Source organism: Terrapene carolina, unplaced genomic scaffold, assembly GCF_002925995.2.
Source record: "Terrapene carolina triunguis isolate 2854851 unplaced genomic scaffold, T_m_triunguis-2.0 Scaffold139, whole genome shotgun sequence".
Lineage (NCBI taxonomy): Eukaryota > Metazoa > Chordata > Testudines > Emydidae > Terrapene > Terrapene triunguis.
Window position 1 is genome coordinate 1,845,908 of NW_020664490.1, and position 17,340 is coordinate 1,863,247.

Here is a 17,340-nt window from a genome sequence, read left to right on the forward strand (position 1 = left end):
TATTCTTTTGGGGCAGGAAGAAAGTAACAATGTTATTCTAAAGTCCTTTGATTTTTTTTCCTTTTTAATTATCTATTAACTATTAAAAATAAATGTTCCTACAGCATCCTTCATGACAATAATAACATTTTAAATTTAGTATGAACTACTACATAAAGTTGAATTGTTTCACTTGTTAGCCACAGCAACCAATATTATTTACTCATTTCTCTTTTTGTTTTCTATCCATCCATCCTGCTCTTTCTCACTTTATTTTTTAAATGATGATGTTTGTGAAACATTTAAACCCCTGAAGTATTATCTTGCTCCTACCAAACACTTCAAAGCCTTATTCTGAAAGACAAAAACAGGTGTTTTCCTTTATCTGAGGTGATTGTAACTTGTCTATTGAAAAGGAAGTGTTTGCTATGTGCAGTTTTCCATTATTTAAATATTAATTTGCTATTTACTTTTGATCAATGATCTCCAAACAGCAGGGAACAAAGCATTACACAACTAAACAAGTTGTTTGATGGTGATGAGCTCTACTGTTATACAATTAGTGTGCATATAGTCAAGCTGGAGAAGTTTACAGGGGTAGTAGTTGTGTGGTCCAATGATTAGCTACCACTCTGGCTGAAAATTTTGTTCCTGTCAGCCAAGAGTTCATGCCAACTTTTGGCCTCATCTTCACCTTGTTGGAGATAGTAATGCCTGAAAATTCCACACTCCTTATGTTGGGAGAACCCTCTGCAGCATGCTAAAAGATAAAGATGGAAGCACTCAGAAGATAAGACCCCTTCCTTGTCCTACCTTAATTTTTTAAATAAACCTAGCCATTTAGATTATTGAGATTATGACAAGTCACCATTAATGCAAACAAAAAGTACATTTAGTGACAGTAAAGATTGCATTAGGACATAGCCCTTCCACCCAGAACATTAAAATCATGAAAATGAGGAGTTAAAGGAAAAGTCTCCTGTAATCCTTGCCACCTCCATATTGTCTACAACATTGTCAATTACTCACTCACTCCAACACTCCCATATGACTTTCACTTGCATTAAAAAGCACTACATACACTGTCGTTATCAAACTTGCACTGTAACCCAAAAGAAACTGCAATCTTATACATTCTTTTAACAACAAATCAGCACATCTGATTGTCACGCATTCCAAGTATTCGGGAAATTAATCTCTTTTATCATTGCTAAGATCCCGGTTAAGATTTTGCGATACAGCACAAGTTTGATGAAGTTGGAGCACGTATTGCATTTTTGGATGTTGCAGATGAAAGTAAAAGCTTTATGGGAGTCGGTTATTAGCAGTATTGTAGGCAATATGAAGGTAGCAAGGAATGTGGCAGACTTTAACTTCTGATTTCTAAGCTTTTAAGGTTTTGTGTAAATGGGGTGTGACCTGGTGCAAACCTAACTGTCACAAAATATAGTTTGTGTTAATTTCCTAGGGCTTTTTTTATATGGAGTTGGTATACCTCAGTGAATTGAACTGCCTGTATCCAGATTGCCCCCACAGAACCGTCTCAACCCACACATGCATCCCCCCATACTAAGCCTCTCCACACTTGGATCCTGCCTTGCTGAGCCTGCCTGCCCACACCTGGTGCACCTGGCATGGAGGGCAGGGTCCTAGGGTGTTCCTGGGGCAGGCCCGGTCCTTGTGCTTTGTCAGGGTCGGGTGCAGCCTCACCGCTGAGTCCACGTCCCGGGGGGGAGCTGCACAGTGATCTCCCACCTCTGTGTAGCCAGTGGCCTGTGCTCCCCAATGCCTTGCTGGAGCCTCCACATTCATTTGACAAATAAAATTTGAAGAATTTTAAAATATTGTGTACAGATTTTTTTTTTTGACGCAGAATGCCCTCAGGAGTAACTGATGTACACATAGCTTGTGACTAAGGCCATTGGAAATCTGTGGGAACCTTCTGAAAAGTTCTGTAGAAGCACTAACAGCAATCAGGGCCACTACCTGCACATTGCCCCAGTTGGTCCATTTATATACCCCACCCTCCCTCTAGTGCAGGATCTATTTCAACTCTGGGGTCAGGAGAGAGAGAAGAAAGCCAGATGGAAAATGCCATGTTGAAGGTTGTGTGGATGTCTGAAATTGTGCCCCTTGTGTGTATGCATTTTGATACAGTCTTTCAATTACATGATCACATACTGTTTTTCCCCCTCATTCAGTGCAAGGCTGGATGAACAAGAACTATGGTTGCCCATGCAACCTTAAATGTGGAATTTCACAACTTTTGAGTGCTTGATTTTGCAATATAAATAACATTATTTTAACAGCTGTTTGTGCAAAATTATGTTTAGCTGCACAATAAATAGGTACATAAAATGACATGAATACACAATATACAGTTTATATCCTTTATAGATCTATGTGTATATCTGTGTGTCCATCTGTACCCTTCCGTGCAAGCTGAGGAGAAGTTCTGTGGCAGATCTCGTATTTTGCTACAGAATGGGAAAACGAGGGTGGGCTTGTTCAATGTCTTGAGCTGTTGTACAAAAATCTCTTGTGAGGTAGAAAAAATAGTCAGGATCCTCTAATCTTCCGCAGTGTCTCTGCTAGTGGCCACAGCCCAGGTCTGCAGGCAGTCTAGGTGGTTAGTGCTAAGGATTCCATTTTTCATTCACCAATGTTTTTCTAGGGGAGCACAGCCTTTTTTTCTCTCTCTCTCTTTTTGCACAATCTGGCCTTTAGTTTGCGACTAAAAATCTTTATAAATGTGCAGTTCTTCAAGTGATTGCACATGTCCATTACACTGTAGGCACATGCACGCCCAGTGCACAGACTGCTTCAGTGCGCTGAGCATGCACACACCACCAATGAAATGGACATGTGCAGCACATCTTGAAGAACAATCGTTACAAAACAGGTAAGTAACTAGGGTTTTTTTGGCAGAGGGGGTGGGTTTTTTAGTATTGTGCATTTACAATATCTGTTTCTCTTTCTCTCAAAACAGTTTGGGCCTTTGTCATGTCTTTAAAACTTGTATGTGGAGAGGGCATTCTAGTCATGGTCTCCCCATGCCTGAGGAAAAAAGGGGGTGTTTGGGAAAGCATCACCTGTGTAGTATAGTAGTTGCTGTCCCTTTGAGGAGGTATCCATGTGTGGCTAAGAGGATGTGACTGGTTGGGATGGAAGGATTTCATTTTATAGATTGTTCTTACATCCCCCAGAACAAAAAACAGCACAGAATCCACTCAAGTTTAATTCATCTAGTGGCTGCATTAAGTTTTGTTCTGAGTTCCTCAGTGTTGTGAAACCCTCATTCCTCACTACTCTCCTTTACGAGAACTACTGCCAACAAAGAAGTTGGGGAGAGCCACAAACAATTGTGGATAAGATTCTATATTAATAAAATGCCCTTATATAGAAATTGTCATATCAATTCAGACCTGTAATCTGTTCTGTTCTCTACCCTGTCTCCAATAGCGGTCAGTACCAGATGCTTCTGAAGATGCTTTAAAATGCCTAAAGCACAATTTTGCAATAACATGCCTGTGAGGGAAGTGTTTTCCTAACTTGAGGCAATAAAAGCTGTATGTCCTAAAGGATGAGATTTATTATACCATATACATTTTTATCCTAGCTCATGTAACTGGTTATTTTTATATAAATGTCAAATCCTTTTTAAAATTTGAATAAGCTCTCTACCTTGATAATATCTTGTGGGAGTGAGTTCCACAGATTATTGATTACATTTGTTGCCTTTCAATTTTACTTGGTGTCCGTTTCTTCATGTAGCATGAAAGAGGGAAAATGGGCACATCTGAATTATCTTCTCTTTACTCCTCATTTTATGCCTTTCGTTCATTTCCTCTTGACATTTAAGTAGTACTAATCTTTTAAATCTTTCCTCATTTGGACATCATTCCATAATTCTCCAGACCTTTGTTACTTCTGCTATAACCTACATTTCCATATCATCTTTATTTTTGTATTCCTACCCGCTCAAAAATATTTCTCAAAATTGTGGAAATTAAAAACTAATTTCTTTGCACAAATTAGTTGTTGGGGTAAGTGACCAGCTCTTGCAATATTCAGATTTAATAAATGTCATCATCTTCTCCTGATTCACAGAGGTCTTGCAGCTTTTCCAGAATTGTGTTGGAAACTGTTAGTTAAATAGGAGATAGTTAAATTACTAAAATTCTTAGTGGGTAATGAACATTTCAAGCCCTTGTTCTCTGTGTCCATTAACCAGCCCTATGTTGTATTTGCCAACAGAGATTTTAAACCTTTGAAGATTTGTCCTCTCTTCAGCAATTAACTTTGTTCACTTTAGCTATGCACCTTAATATCAAAGTGTTCCTTTCCTGTTTTTGTAAATGAATAAGTGCCCAAATACTGCATTTGTCCCAGGTTCTGCACATTCGCATGACCAGCTTAATTAAAAAACAGACAGCTCAATAATTCTACCATAAGCTGCTAGTAATGAAGCAATTGGAGTCCCTGAAGACCTTTATCATTGAAATGCTCAGTGGTTTCTCAAATAAAGTGGATGACTCAGTATTACTTATAGAAGTAAGGGAGATTATTAGCAGTGGAAGACACATTTGAACTTGCCGAAAATGATGGCTTTTGTCTCTAGAAAGACCAACTCTCAGTAATAATTACACTCCCAGAAGTCTCTCCTTATTCACACATTCAATGTTTGAATAGCTTGCTATTGCTTGTTAATCCCTGCAGGAATGCGGCTTTGGATATGGGGAGGATGCACAGTGCATGACATGCAGGCTAAACAGATTCAAGGAGGACTGGGGATTTCAGAAGTGCAAACCTTGTCTGGACTGTGCAGTAGTTAACCGGTTTCAGAAGTCCAACTGTTCTGCCACCAGCAATGCAGTGTGTGGGGACTGCTTACCAGGGTGAGTCATTTTCTGTAGGTGAAACTTGAAATACAAAATTTAAAACAATTTGCATTAATATTTACTTGTTTGTGTGATCTGGAGAAATGAGTACATAATTGGGAGTCAGAAAATCCAGAGTACTAATTCTGACTCTGTCAACAATTTAGTATATGGCCCTGAGCAAATCACTTCACTTATCTATCTGTTTTCCCACTTGTAAGATCGGGATAATAATATTTACCCACCTACCTCACAGGAGTATTGTGAGGAGTAGTCCATCAATGTCTGCACAGTGCTTTGAATACAGAATGTGCGATAAAATGCTAAGTATTATTATTACTGTTATTTCTTAAAGAACTCAACATCTGATTAGACATTTCCAAACTGCAAATAAGTTCCAATTTGACTTCTTCCTCTTACCTCTCCAAACCAATTTAAAAATGATTATAAATGTATTATCAACCCAACACTGAAGTCAAAATATTTTCTAAATTCTGATGAAACCTCTTTAATCTTGAAACTTTATTTGTGGGTTAACCTTTACACTTCTCATTATCACTGTGATATTTATGAATATATTTTTTACTTCTGAAAAATATTAAATATGTTTAATCATCAGGTTTTTACATCCTAAGATTTGGTAATAGGGAGCTAAATTCTGTGTTCAGTGTCCATGCTGTGTTCCTTACTTTGAATGGGATGTCACCCACCACAAAGGGCACAATTTGGTCCTATGAATGCGTATAGTCACTAATATTGCTATCATTTACACAGTGTACTGTGAATTATCTGCAATGGTTTAATGTAAGTGAGAAAGAACTAAATCTTTATATTGTCTTATCCTGATCGAAAGTTAATACTCATTTCTAGTTCTAATTCCCATGGTCTCTAGACATAGGATTTCTATAGGATTTGAATAGGTTGTGTTATTCAGCTAGAGTACCCATTTGAAAATCTTACCAAGAAGGAGTAAAACTTCCTATTTATATGTATATGCATTGTGCTTTACAAAGCAATAAAGCTACAGATTCCCTTCCCAAGAAGTTTTCAATCTACAGCAACAAAGAATGAAAAAATGACGGAGTGTTGAAAAATAATGGCCACAACAGTGAGAGATTGAATTATGCTTATAAGACCTGATCCCTTGAAATGAGTTGAAAGAGTCCTGTTAACTTTAGTGATTTGCATTGAGGCCCATCTTGTTTGTGCCTGATTTCCCCCACCCCAATACAGTATAGCTTGAGGCAGTGTCTGGAGTGAAGTTTGATAAGTTATAAGTGGTCATTATAGCACCTGAGAATGTTAATCATTTAGGCCCTGATCCTGTAAAGACTTGTTTACATGCTCAAGACTTGTTTACCCACCGTGAGTAGTTCCATTGAGATCAATGCAGTTACTCAGTGTGTAAAGTTGAGTGCATGTATAAGTCTTTGCAGGATCACAGTGCTATTTCTTATGGTGTACAGATTCATTCCATAGCTACCGTTAGGTCTAGAAGATTGTTAGGACTATCACAAATTTATAAACATATGATTTATTTTCTTCATCATCGGCCAAAATATTTGTTTGCTTACTCCCACTACCCCAAGGCCACTGCCCATCCTTGATTATTCTTATTTAATATTTTTAATTCAAGACTGGTGGTGATGGCTTGTGCTCAATCCTCCTTATTCTTACACTAAATTGATGAATCAGTGAGCGTGATCTTGGGGGTTGTCAACTGTTGAACATTAAGGGATTTGGACAGAATTCACTGATGATTGGTCAAATAAATGAACAGATCAATTCATCAACATGGCATCAGTGTTGCGAATCTCCTTTTAACTAAACAAGTGACAAACTGGGACTTGTGGTTATTTCACAGACCTTGCTGAGTTTGTCTCATCTTGTTAGTCCCACACTATCAATCTGTCTCATCCATTTGTAAAATTAGATTGTAAATTCTCTGTGGCAGGGGCTGTTTTTGTGATTTGTTTTTACAGCACCTAATACCTCAGGATCCTGGTCGATGATTGGTGACCCTAGGCATTACCATAATAAATACAATAAATAATTGCCAAGGACTAAGTCACCATTTTATTCCTTCTTGGCAATTGTATAGCAATTCAGATTATTGTCCTACCTGTGAGTCATGTATTTTATTCCATCACTAAAGGGCTCCTAATTAGGTTTTCACACGTACCCATACCGACTACAGGCATTTTTTAGCACCTTTTGGACATGGGCTACCTGTGCCTTTGAGAGAGTGTGCAAACTTTTACCTCTATCCCTATTCTGTCTCCTCTGAATCCAGAAGCGAGTTTTCTTCCTCTAGGAACACTTAGCAATGCCTAAGCAACAACAATTCCGGTTTGTTTAAATAATATGAGATGTATTCAATAGAGAAAATAAAGAGAGAGGAATTAAGCATAACAAAAAATAACTAATTTAAAGATTATGCAAAACATAACTAGCTAAATGGTTTAGCCTATAGTTAAGGAGAATTGAGTTTTGCATCTCAGCAATGGTCTGTATTGTAGTTGCATACTGGCTTTTAACATCCTTCTGTTCTATCTAATGTGTGCTTTCTCTGTTCATATCACAGCATCAAACTAGTTTGTTGAGCTGTTGATATATTTTATTTTAATGGGTGCATTGATAATGGGTTTTTTAAATATTAAAATTTGTCTGATTTGTAGGCAATCACATTATCACCAACCTGGTGCCAGTACAATCAATACTTTGTGTTATTTTAGATAGATCATAAGTGTGCTAGTCACATCAAAGTAAACATTTAATCCAAGAAGTTGCCTTGAAGAAACCACAATTTACATGATTCAAACCTAGTACAAGGCTCGAAACAAAATTAAATAAGTTGGTGAGGTGTTGTAGGCTGTTATACTCTGGCACAGGTTATTTTAAAACCTAACTCTCAAAAGCATATTAGGAAGTTCTCATTTATCCTCTGCTACTTCTCTTATCTGTTTTAAGATTGTATCCTGATGCCCATCACCATAGCTAGCATCTGAGCATTGTGCACAAAATCAGTAACAAAGTTCATAAAGTCTCGGCTCTTCTCTCTTTTCAGGGTCAAATCTCTGCTTGGGTTATAGTGTTTGGATTTTATATTTTTGGGGGTAGTTTATTGATTTGTTTGTTCAGGAGTTCTTTCTTTGTTTATTTTTTGTTCATTTGCTCCTCCTTATAGCCATCTGACTTACTCCTCATGCCCTATGTTTCAACCCTGTGTATTGCCTCACCTTGCTTTATTTAGCTTGTTTGCGAATAAGCTCTAATATGGGTGACAGATTCAAGTTGTAGATTTATCATATTTTATTTGTACCATGCCCACAGATGTGCTAAATGCCTCATAAATAAATAGACAGGTCCCTGCCCCCAAAAGCTTACAGTCCAGAATTTAAATATGATATGAGTGACAGCACAAAAGGGAACGGCGTGAGGGTGAAACATGGATCATAGGGTGACTTGGCTACTTCATATTCATTCTTTGATGAGTTTTGTAACATAAACATTCTCCTAGTTCACTTCTTGTACAGTTCACAACAGAATTGTGTTTGAGAGAATCATCTTGGTTTTCTGAAGGTTTTGCAGAGTAGCATGTTCTTCTTCAAGTGCTTGCTCATGTCCATTCACATGTATGTGTGCACACACCACGTACACCATTGCTGAATGGTTTTTCCCTGAATGGTATCTGTTGGGTTGGTTCCAGTGCCCCCTGGAGTCACGCCTTCATGGCGCTGTATATAGAAGCCTGTTGCCTCCTCACTTCCTTCTTTCCGCCTGTGACAATCGCCGGAACTGCTCGTTCTTGGTCTGCAGGTTCTCTCCCCAGTGGACTTCTTTGTATTTTTTCCTGTAAATAGTTATAAAATTTTAGTAATTCATGTTTGCAGTTAGTTAATAGTTGTTAGTATAGAGTAGGACCCTGCTTAATGGGGTTCTTTCCCACCCTGGCATCAGGGCATGCCTCAGTCTCCGTGGTTTAAGTCATGCAAGGCTTGCCACAAGCCTATGCCTCTCAGTGATCCGCACTCAACCCAAGTGTTTGGGCGAATCCCACCTGCATGATCGTTGCAGGATCTATAGAGGTTTTAAGCCCCGGACTCAAAAGGAAAGGGAGCAGAGACTTAAGTTCCTCCTGATGGAGGTGGGCTCTTCATCCCTCGGAACTGGGTCACCCCGACTCGGCACCAAGCACCTCTGCCTCTGTGAGGAGTGTGCCAGCTTCCGTGAGGGACAGGCACCGCAGCCTGGCCTCCTCGGCACCGAGAAGAGACTCCTCATCAGCGTCACATGACTCCCAGCACTTCCACAGTTCACCAGTGTAGAGGAAGTTGGTGCAGGAGAGCATGCAGCACTGCTCCCATTTTCTGGTACTGTGCAAGAAACAGCGTAAAACAGACAGGGGGTGCTCCTCTACCCCAAAGCCTGCCAGTCATAAGGACTCTGGAAGAGTGAGACCCACCCAGGGCCACTCTGGCTCAATGACTGCTGCTGTGGCACCACTGACTCCGGCCCAGAGAGGGAGCTGTCAAGTCCAGTGCTATTGGACTCTCCTCCGTCAAAGAGCCATAGGAGTGCAGGGCTGGTGCTCCTGTCCGGAACTAAGGCATTCAAGGAGAGACAGGATCTGATGTCCCTCCTGGTACTGCCGTCGCCATCTAGACACGAGCCAGCACCGGAGGCAAGGACAATTATGGTACCGATCCCCCAGGTGCTGTCCAAAGGGAAGTCAGCAATGAGGGAGCAGCATTGGTCTCCCCTAGCCCAGCACCGCTTGCTGGCACCATCCAGCACTTCCCCTCCCTGGTCTCTGGGTAGTGAATCCTTGGCATCAGACTCAGACCCTGAGTCCTATGTCTCAAGAAGGAGCTGGAATCAGTTGTACCAACAGTACTGAATGGATTATATGAACCAAGGATTCCCACCTACAGGCTGGCCAGCATATTGGCAAATGCCAGTGCAATGGCCCTTTTGGACTCCGTGGGTTTTTCATCAGGCCTAAGGACCTCAGTCAAGGAGGTCCTATTCAGTGGCCTCAGAGAGAAGAGCCCCACCACCACCACCTCCTCTAGCGATGCAGGGACTGGACCAAGGCACTGAGCCAGGTACCGTGCTTCAGGGAAAGTATCGAGGGACCTGTCAGAAGCAAACAGACAAGAACAAGGACTGGTACCGATCCTAGGACCCTCTTTCCTCCTCACCGGACAAGGCGGGTGTGGAAACCTCAAGGGCACTCACTTGAGATGACCACAAGGCCCATCAGGAACTGCTAAAGAGGGTCGCCCAAACCTGTGGATCCAGGTGAAGGAAGTTGCATAGACCTCCCACACCATGGTGGACATTTTGGAACCGTCAGGTCCATCCAGGGTAGCCCTGCCCCAAATCGTGCCATTTTAGAACCAGTCAAAGCATGTGGCAGACTCCATCCTCTGTGCAACCTACGCCACAGAGGGTGGAGAGAAAATACTTTGTCCCACTGAAGGGGTTTGAATATCTTTACACTCATCCCCCTCCTGGGTACCTAGTAGTCTCAGCAGCAAATGAGCGAGGGTGACAAAGGCAATGGGGTCCTACCCTGAAGGCTAAGGATGCCAAAAAGCTGGACCTCTTTGGCAGGAAGATCTATGCTACAAGGGGCTCCAGCTTCACGTTGCAAATCAGCAGGTGCTCCTTAGCCGATATGATTTTAATACTGGGGAGCAATGACAGTTATTGCCCCAGGAGTCCAGAGCAGAATTCTCAGCCTTGGTCAAGGAGGGCAGGGCAGTGGCCAAGGTGTCCCTGCAGGCGGCTCTGGATGTAGCCATCTCAGCAGTTGTTTTGTGAAGAGCCTCTTGGCTACAGTCCTTGGGCCTCCCTCATGAGGTGCCTCAAACTATCCAAGACCTGCCTTTTGAAGGCACAGTGCTATTTTCTTAGCAAACAGATGCTAAGCTGCACAGCTTGAAGAACTCTATGGCTGTGCTGAAATCTTTGGATCTGCACAACCTGGCCCCGTTGAGAAAACATTTCAAGCCGCAACCATTACCTTGGTTCTACCAGTCACAACCGAGGCAGTACTATAGTAGAAAGCAAGGCAGGAATTACACGAGGAGGCCTCCTCCCCAACCTTCCTTGACCCAGGGATCTGGGCCCACCGAGCAGTCAGCTAGCTCCAAGCAGGCGTTTTGAGGGTGCACCCAAGGATGGCATATCTGAGCTATACCTGGATCCACTATCTTAGTAGACCAGCTATCCCACTTCTATTAGGGCATGGGCCCATATCACCTCAGACCGCTGGGTGCTATGCACGATAGGACTAGGATACACTCTGAAATTCAGTTCTTCCCCCCCTTCTCGCCCTCCCTCCCCGTCCCTCTTCAGGGACCCTTCTCACAAGCAACTTCTAATTCAGGAGTTGCGAATGCTCCTGCAAGTGGTAGCGGTAGAGGAGGTTCTTCTGGAGTTAAGGGGTAGGGGGTTTACTCCCAATATTTCCTAATCCCCAAAGGCAGTTTCAGACTCATTCGGGGTCTGCGAAACCTCAACAAATTCATGAAGAAGCTGAAGTACCACATGGTCTCCCTGGCCTCCATTATCCCCTCTTTAGATCCAGGAGACTGGTATGTCGCCCTCGACCTGAAGGACACATATTTTCACATATCCTTAGTCCTGGACCACAGACAATTCCTGCGGTTCGTTGTGGGATAGGTGCATTATCAGTTCACACTATTACCTTTCGGCCTATCAACGGCCCCTCAGGTCTTCACAAAGTGCCTGGTGGTAGTTGCTGCCTTCCTGAGAAAATGAAGAGTACAGTGTATCCCTACCTCGATGACTGGCTGGTCAGAGGCTGGTCCAGAGAATGGAAGCACACATTCAGTTAATATTGTCAACCTTCCAGAGGTTAGGCCTTTTGCTGAATGCGCAAAAGTCGACCCTTATCTCCATCTAAAGGCTTGAGTTCATAGGGGCCATTCTTGACTCAGTCCAAGCCAAGACCTTCTTACCAGAAGCCAGGTTCCAGACACTGAGCTCAATCACAGAGAACCTCAGGAAACATCCCACTACCGCTGCGAGGACCTGCCCAAAGCTCTTAGGGCACATGGCATTGTGCACATATCTGGTAAAGCGCATGAGTTTGAGACTCAGACTGCTTCAGGCCTGGCTAGTGACAGTATACCGGCCAGGCCAGGACTGCCTGGACAAAGTGCTCACACTTCAATGCCCTCCTCTGGTGGTTGCCCCCAGAGGTGGTTTGCGCAGGCGTTCCATTCAGGAGACCACAGCTGTCGATGTCTCCTTCATCTGAGCCATGAGTCCCTTCACCTGATGGCTTGGAAGCTCCATGGCTGAATCCTTTGAAGTCAGCATCCTCAGGTCCGGTACAGGAATTTCTGTTAGGTAGCAGAAAGCATCCACCAGGGCTACCTACCTGGTGAAATGGAAAAGGTTCTCAATCAGGGCAGGACAGAAGGGGATCTTGCACATGCAAATGACAATACCATGTATTCTGGACTATTTGTTACATCTAAAGCAGCAAGGGCTGTCGATGTCTTTGATTAGTGTGCACCTTACAGCTATCTCAGCCTTCCACCCAAGCGTGAGCAGAGGGTCCATCTTTGCTAACGCACTCTGTAGCCGCTTTCTTAAAGGACTGGACAGGCTATACCTGCAGGTGAGACAGCCAATCCCACTTTGGGACCTTAACTTGTTTCTCTCAAGACTCACAGGGGCACCGTTTGAGCCGTTGGCGACATGCTCTTTGCTCTACTTGTCATGGAAGATGGCCTTCCTCATGGCCATCACCTTGGCCAGGAGAGTCTCAGAAATTAGGGCCCTTACTTCAGAACCACTCTACATGGTTTTCTTCAAGGATGAGGTCCAGCTGCACCCCCACAAGGCCTTCCTCCCAAAGGTGGTATTGCAGCTCCACAATAACTAGGACACTTTCCTCCCTGTCTTCTTCCCGAAGCCACCTGCCAGTTGCCAGGAGCAGAGGTTCCACTCGCTAGAGGAGCGCTGGCCTTCTTCATAGATAGGACCAGATCGTTTAGCAAGACTACTCAGCTCTTCATGGCAGTGGCTGATAGGATGAAAGGCCTCCTTGTCTCGGCCCAAAGAATTTCCTCATGGATTAGTTCTTGTATTCACACATGCTATGACCTGGTGAAAGTCCCTGCTCCAGCATTGTCGGCACACTCCACAATGGCGCAAGCATCTTCAGTGGTATTCGTGGCACATGTTCCCATCCAGGATATCTGTAGAGCGGCAGTGTGATTTTCAGTCCACACCTTTGCAACCCACTATGCCATCACGCAACAGGTTACAAATGATGCTGGATTTGGCAGAGCAGTGCTACAGTCCACTTTTCGTTGACTCCGAACCCACCTCCTGCATTTGCTTGGAAATCACCTACATGGGAATGGATATGAGCAAGCACTCGAATCAAAAACTGTTAGTAACCTTTCCATAACGAATGTTCTTCAAGATATGTTGCTCATGTCCATTACCAAACCCGCCCTTCTACCACTCTGTCAGAGTTGCCGGCAAGAAGGAATGACGGGGTGGCAGGCTCCTATATACAGCACCATGTAGGTTTGATTCCAGAGGGGCCAGAGCCAATCTGACCCTACAGATACTACTGAGTGAAAAACCTTCCAGTAACAGTGCATGCGGCATGTACATCCCCCTATATGGGAATGGACATAAGCAACACATTTCACAGAATAACAGTTATGGAAAGGTTAGTAATTGTTTTTTAAATTTTTTAAATACTTTTCAGATGTCATTCTACATAACTATATAAACTAGCCATATTGTAAGCAGTCCTCCAATTCTGAGACAGACAATTCTTTGCCAAAAATTAAAAATTCTGCACACAATATTTTAAAATGCTGCAAAATTCTGAATTTTTTTGTCAAAATAACACAATATAATCACACCAGTTTCAATTATTTTGCTAATTTATTTCAAAATACCTGACAGCAAGTATATCTGTAACAATACAGACAACAAAAAAGATTCAGGAAATGTTTTTTGACAAATAGATTCCTTAGTAGGAATATTAATACTGAACTTTGAGTAATAATTCATTTAAACTTCAATACAGAAACATATTTCCCATACCCCTCAGAAGCAGTGCAAAGGCTTGAGGGAGTCAGGGATAACGGATGATCTGAGGCAGAGGGAAGTAATTGCTGGGCAGGAGCCCAGGAGTGAACCTGGATGGTTGTTGGGTATGGGTGGGAGAAGTATGGAACAGGTTTATTTTGGGCAGGGGAATAATTATTAGGGAGTTGGGAAGCCTCTCCCATGCAGATCCTGGTTGACCCATAGCCTCCCCCATTCAGTCAGCCACATCTGCCCCATCCCTATGTGTCCCTGCACCCCTACGACTCCTTCTGAATCCCAGGCTGTGACCTCCCAGCAGTCCCATGTGCCTTGCTCTGTCTGTCCTGCACCCCCTCCTCCAATATTCCATGCCTCTTCATCTAGCCCCGCAGGCAGAGTGCTGTGAGGAACGCAGCCTCTCCCTGTCTCTCTCTGGGATTGGCTGAGCCAGTTGCCTCTGTTCTGGTGCCATAATAGCTCCTGGTGGGTGAAAGGAGTAACTGCAACACCTCTCCAGCAGAATGTATTTTCCATGGAGAGAAAAAAAATCTGTGGGGGACATGAATTCTGCTCATGCACAGTAGTGCAGAATTCTCCTAGGAGTAAAGACTCTACTGTAATAAAAAAATAATAATTACAAGCTGTTCTTTTATCTTCTAGATTTTACAGGAAGACGAAGCTTGGCGGCTTTCAAGACATGGAGTGTGTTCCTTGTGGAGATCCCCCTCCTCCCTATGAACCTCACTGTAAGTGCTCATTGTGTTCAAATTAGAACAGGACCAACTTTTGGCCTTGTACATTTTTTCCTACTTTTATCTAGAAAGCTCAGCTAAGTGTACTTTCATTGCTGAAACTGACCCACTTGCTTTCTCTTTAATCAACTTTGCTACCAAGAAAGTAAACATCTTTGTTTCAGTGCAGTTGCTGTGTTCTATTATGCCAAAACCCAATTGATTCAGCCCAATCCTGCAACAAAACATGGGTGACTTAATTTTTTTTGTCTCTTTCTGTAATTATTGGGTTCTTCTTCAAACTATGGGTGCTCCATTTCAGGTGTTGGTGTGTCCCTGCACCTTCAATCAGAGAATTTCAGCAGCAATGACCGTCTGGGTCGTGTATACACAGTCCCCATCTCGTGGCGCCATTGGTGTCTCATCTAGCACGCGCAGTGTGACCCCTTCTGTTCCTTCTCAACTGTCCTCAGCCTGAGACTGAGTTCCCAGCAGTGTTACAGTTAGCTCGTTTAGTGTTGAACTAGTTTATCTAAAGTAGTTTAGTTTAATAGTTAGGTACTTACCCTCTCTTCCCCGTTACTCTAGCCCTTAAATAAAACCAAAAAAAAACAAAAACAAATTTTTTCCTTAGATTAGTTAGGACTCACCCTTACGGGTGAACCACAGTTATTCAAGCTATGCCTGGCTCACCAGGATTCAAGCACTGCCTTTCATGCCAGAACACCATGCCAGTGTCGGACGGCCTGTCCGCTGTTTTGGTGAGTCATACATCCCTCAGAAATGTGCCTAAATTCTTGCGCTAGAAGGGACAGAGACTTACATCTCAAACTCATTCTCATGGAAAAGTCCCTGCATCCGGCTTCAGACCCTGGCCAGAAAACCCCTTCTAGACAAAGGTCCCTGGAGACCTCACCCTCTTCACAGAGGAAGGCTTATTCTTCTAGAAAGTCAATGAGGAAAAGAGCAGCAATTTCTCCTCAGGGAGAGCCTTCCAAAAATAAATAGTCTCCGGCTCGGTCTCTTTCCTCGGTACTGACCACACCACAGCTGAGTACCTATGAGACACTGGGATCCTTCAGCACTGCCTACACCGTGGCCTCTGCCAATCTCAGGCACACTGACTTGGAGTCGAGAGGCAAGAGCAAGCCTACCTCCTCCACCACAGCACTGTCGACACTGCTTAAGGAAGCAGCACTCAGACCTTCACCACAGGCGATGCCACTACTGCCTATTTTGCTAGCTACAGTGGCACTGATGACGACATCCGCAATGATGCAATCAGCAATGACAACTTTACCATCCGCACCGAGACCTACAGTGCCAAATACATCAGCAATGAAACCACCAGCATTGCAACACTTTCTTTATCATAAAGACCTTTTAGTCCTGTTGATACCGGAATCACCACTCTTTGGCACTGACGGCTCTCCAGTGCACGCAGGATGAGAAATATCTGATTCACTGCTAGCCTCTCCTCTGTCCAGTGAGGAGGATGAGGATGTGGAAGAAGGTGTTTTCTCTTCAAGACACTCTTCCCCTGCTTGACCAATGCCAACACCTGGACCTCTACAACATAGGCCTTATTATGGATAAGACATGCACCCATGATATAGCCACCAATGGATGGGCCCACCTATGCTGTTCCCAACACACTGGCCTTACTAGGACCCATGGGCCACTTATAGAAGGCATCACAGCAGACCCTGAGCCCCTATAGGGAGGGAATTATATTCCCACCACCATCATCAGTGCCTGCACAATCAGAACCCACTGAAAACGCAACTGAGGAATGGGAGGAGGCTCTAGAACAAGACACTATATATTTGCTACCCATAACTCATCCTCTTCCCTAGATGAGGCCATCATGCCTCCCCCACCTAAGCCACCGACAATTTTAAACAGTTTGAAGAGCTCTTCAAATGGGTGGTGGACAGTCTAGAGATCCCTCTTGAGCAAGTCTTCCATTCTCCAGAGCAGAGCAACAAAGGTTGCCGACCCCTGGTCTAGATAATACTTAGTCTTGCCTTGAGTGCAAGGGATTGGACTAGAAGACCTCTCAAGGTTCCTTCCAGTCAGACAGTTCTATGATTCACATATGCTTTCTAGGTAAGATCTCAGCTCAACTTATGTCAAGTTTCTTAAGTTTCTGTAAAATATATACAGAAATCTAATCTTAGCTCAAATTGCATTTAAAATGGTATTTCAGATCATCTGTTTGCATGTTACCATTTTTTATCTTAAATTCTCAGTGAAATTGCATTTTACAATTTGCTTTAAAAAAAAGCCAATATTTGGAAATAAATATAATTGATACCTCATAAGAATCTCACATTCTTCATAGCACATAATTCCTTAAATGGAGTCAGGTGTAGAAATGGGGAAAACATGAAGAAAGGAAAAAGTTTTTGTTATATTGTAACTATTCTCAACTAAATGTTCACAAATTCAGTGTCACATTTCAGCATGTGAATGAAGTGGATAGAGTCCCCACATTTTGGTGCACCTTTCTGAAATAAAATTTTACATAATTAATCGGGAAAAGAAAACACTTTTCCTTTCCTTATCACATATAAAAATATTAATTTCTCGATCATCTCTTATATAGCAAATAAGTGTCCAACGTTCCTTTGGGAACTCAAAATGCACCAATA

General features: G+C 42.8%; 1 protein-coding gene across 3 annotated transcripts in view; it reads left to right on the forward strand.

Annotated features, from left to right (window-relative positions):
* Positions 1–17,340, forward strand: part of LOC112112898 (tumor necrosis factor receptor superfamily member 19) — a 109,818-nt gene that overhangs the window by 51,550 nt on the left and 40,928 nt on the right. For all 3 annotated transcript variants that reach the window (XM_029911970.1, XM_029911972.1, XM_029911971.1), the window contains 2 exons: positions 4,699–4,877; positions 14,616–14,701. In XM_029911970.1, coding sequence (XP_029767830.1) covers positions 4,699–4,877; positions 14,616–14,701 — 265 coding nt within the window. The remainder of the gene's footprint in view (positions 1–4,698; positions 4,878–14,615; positions 14,702–17,340) is intronic.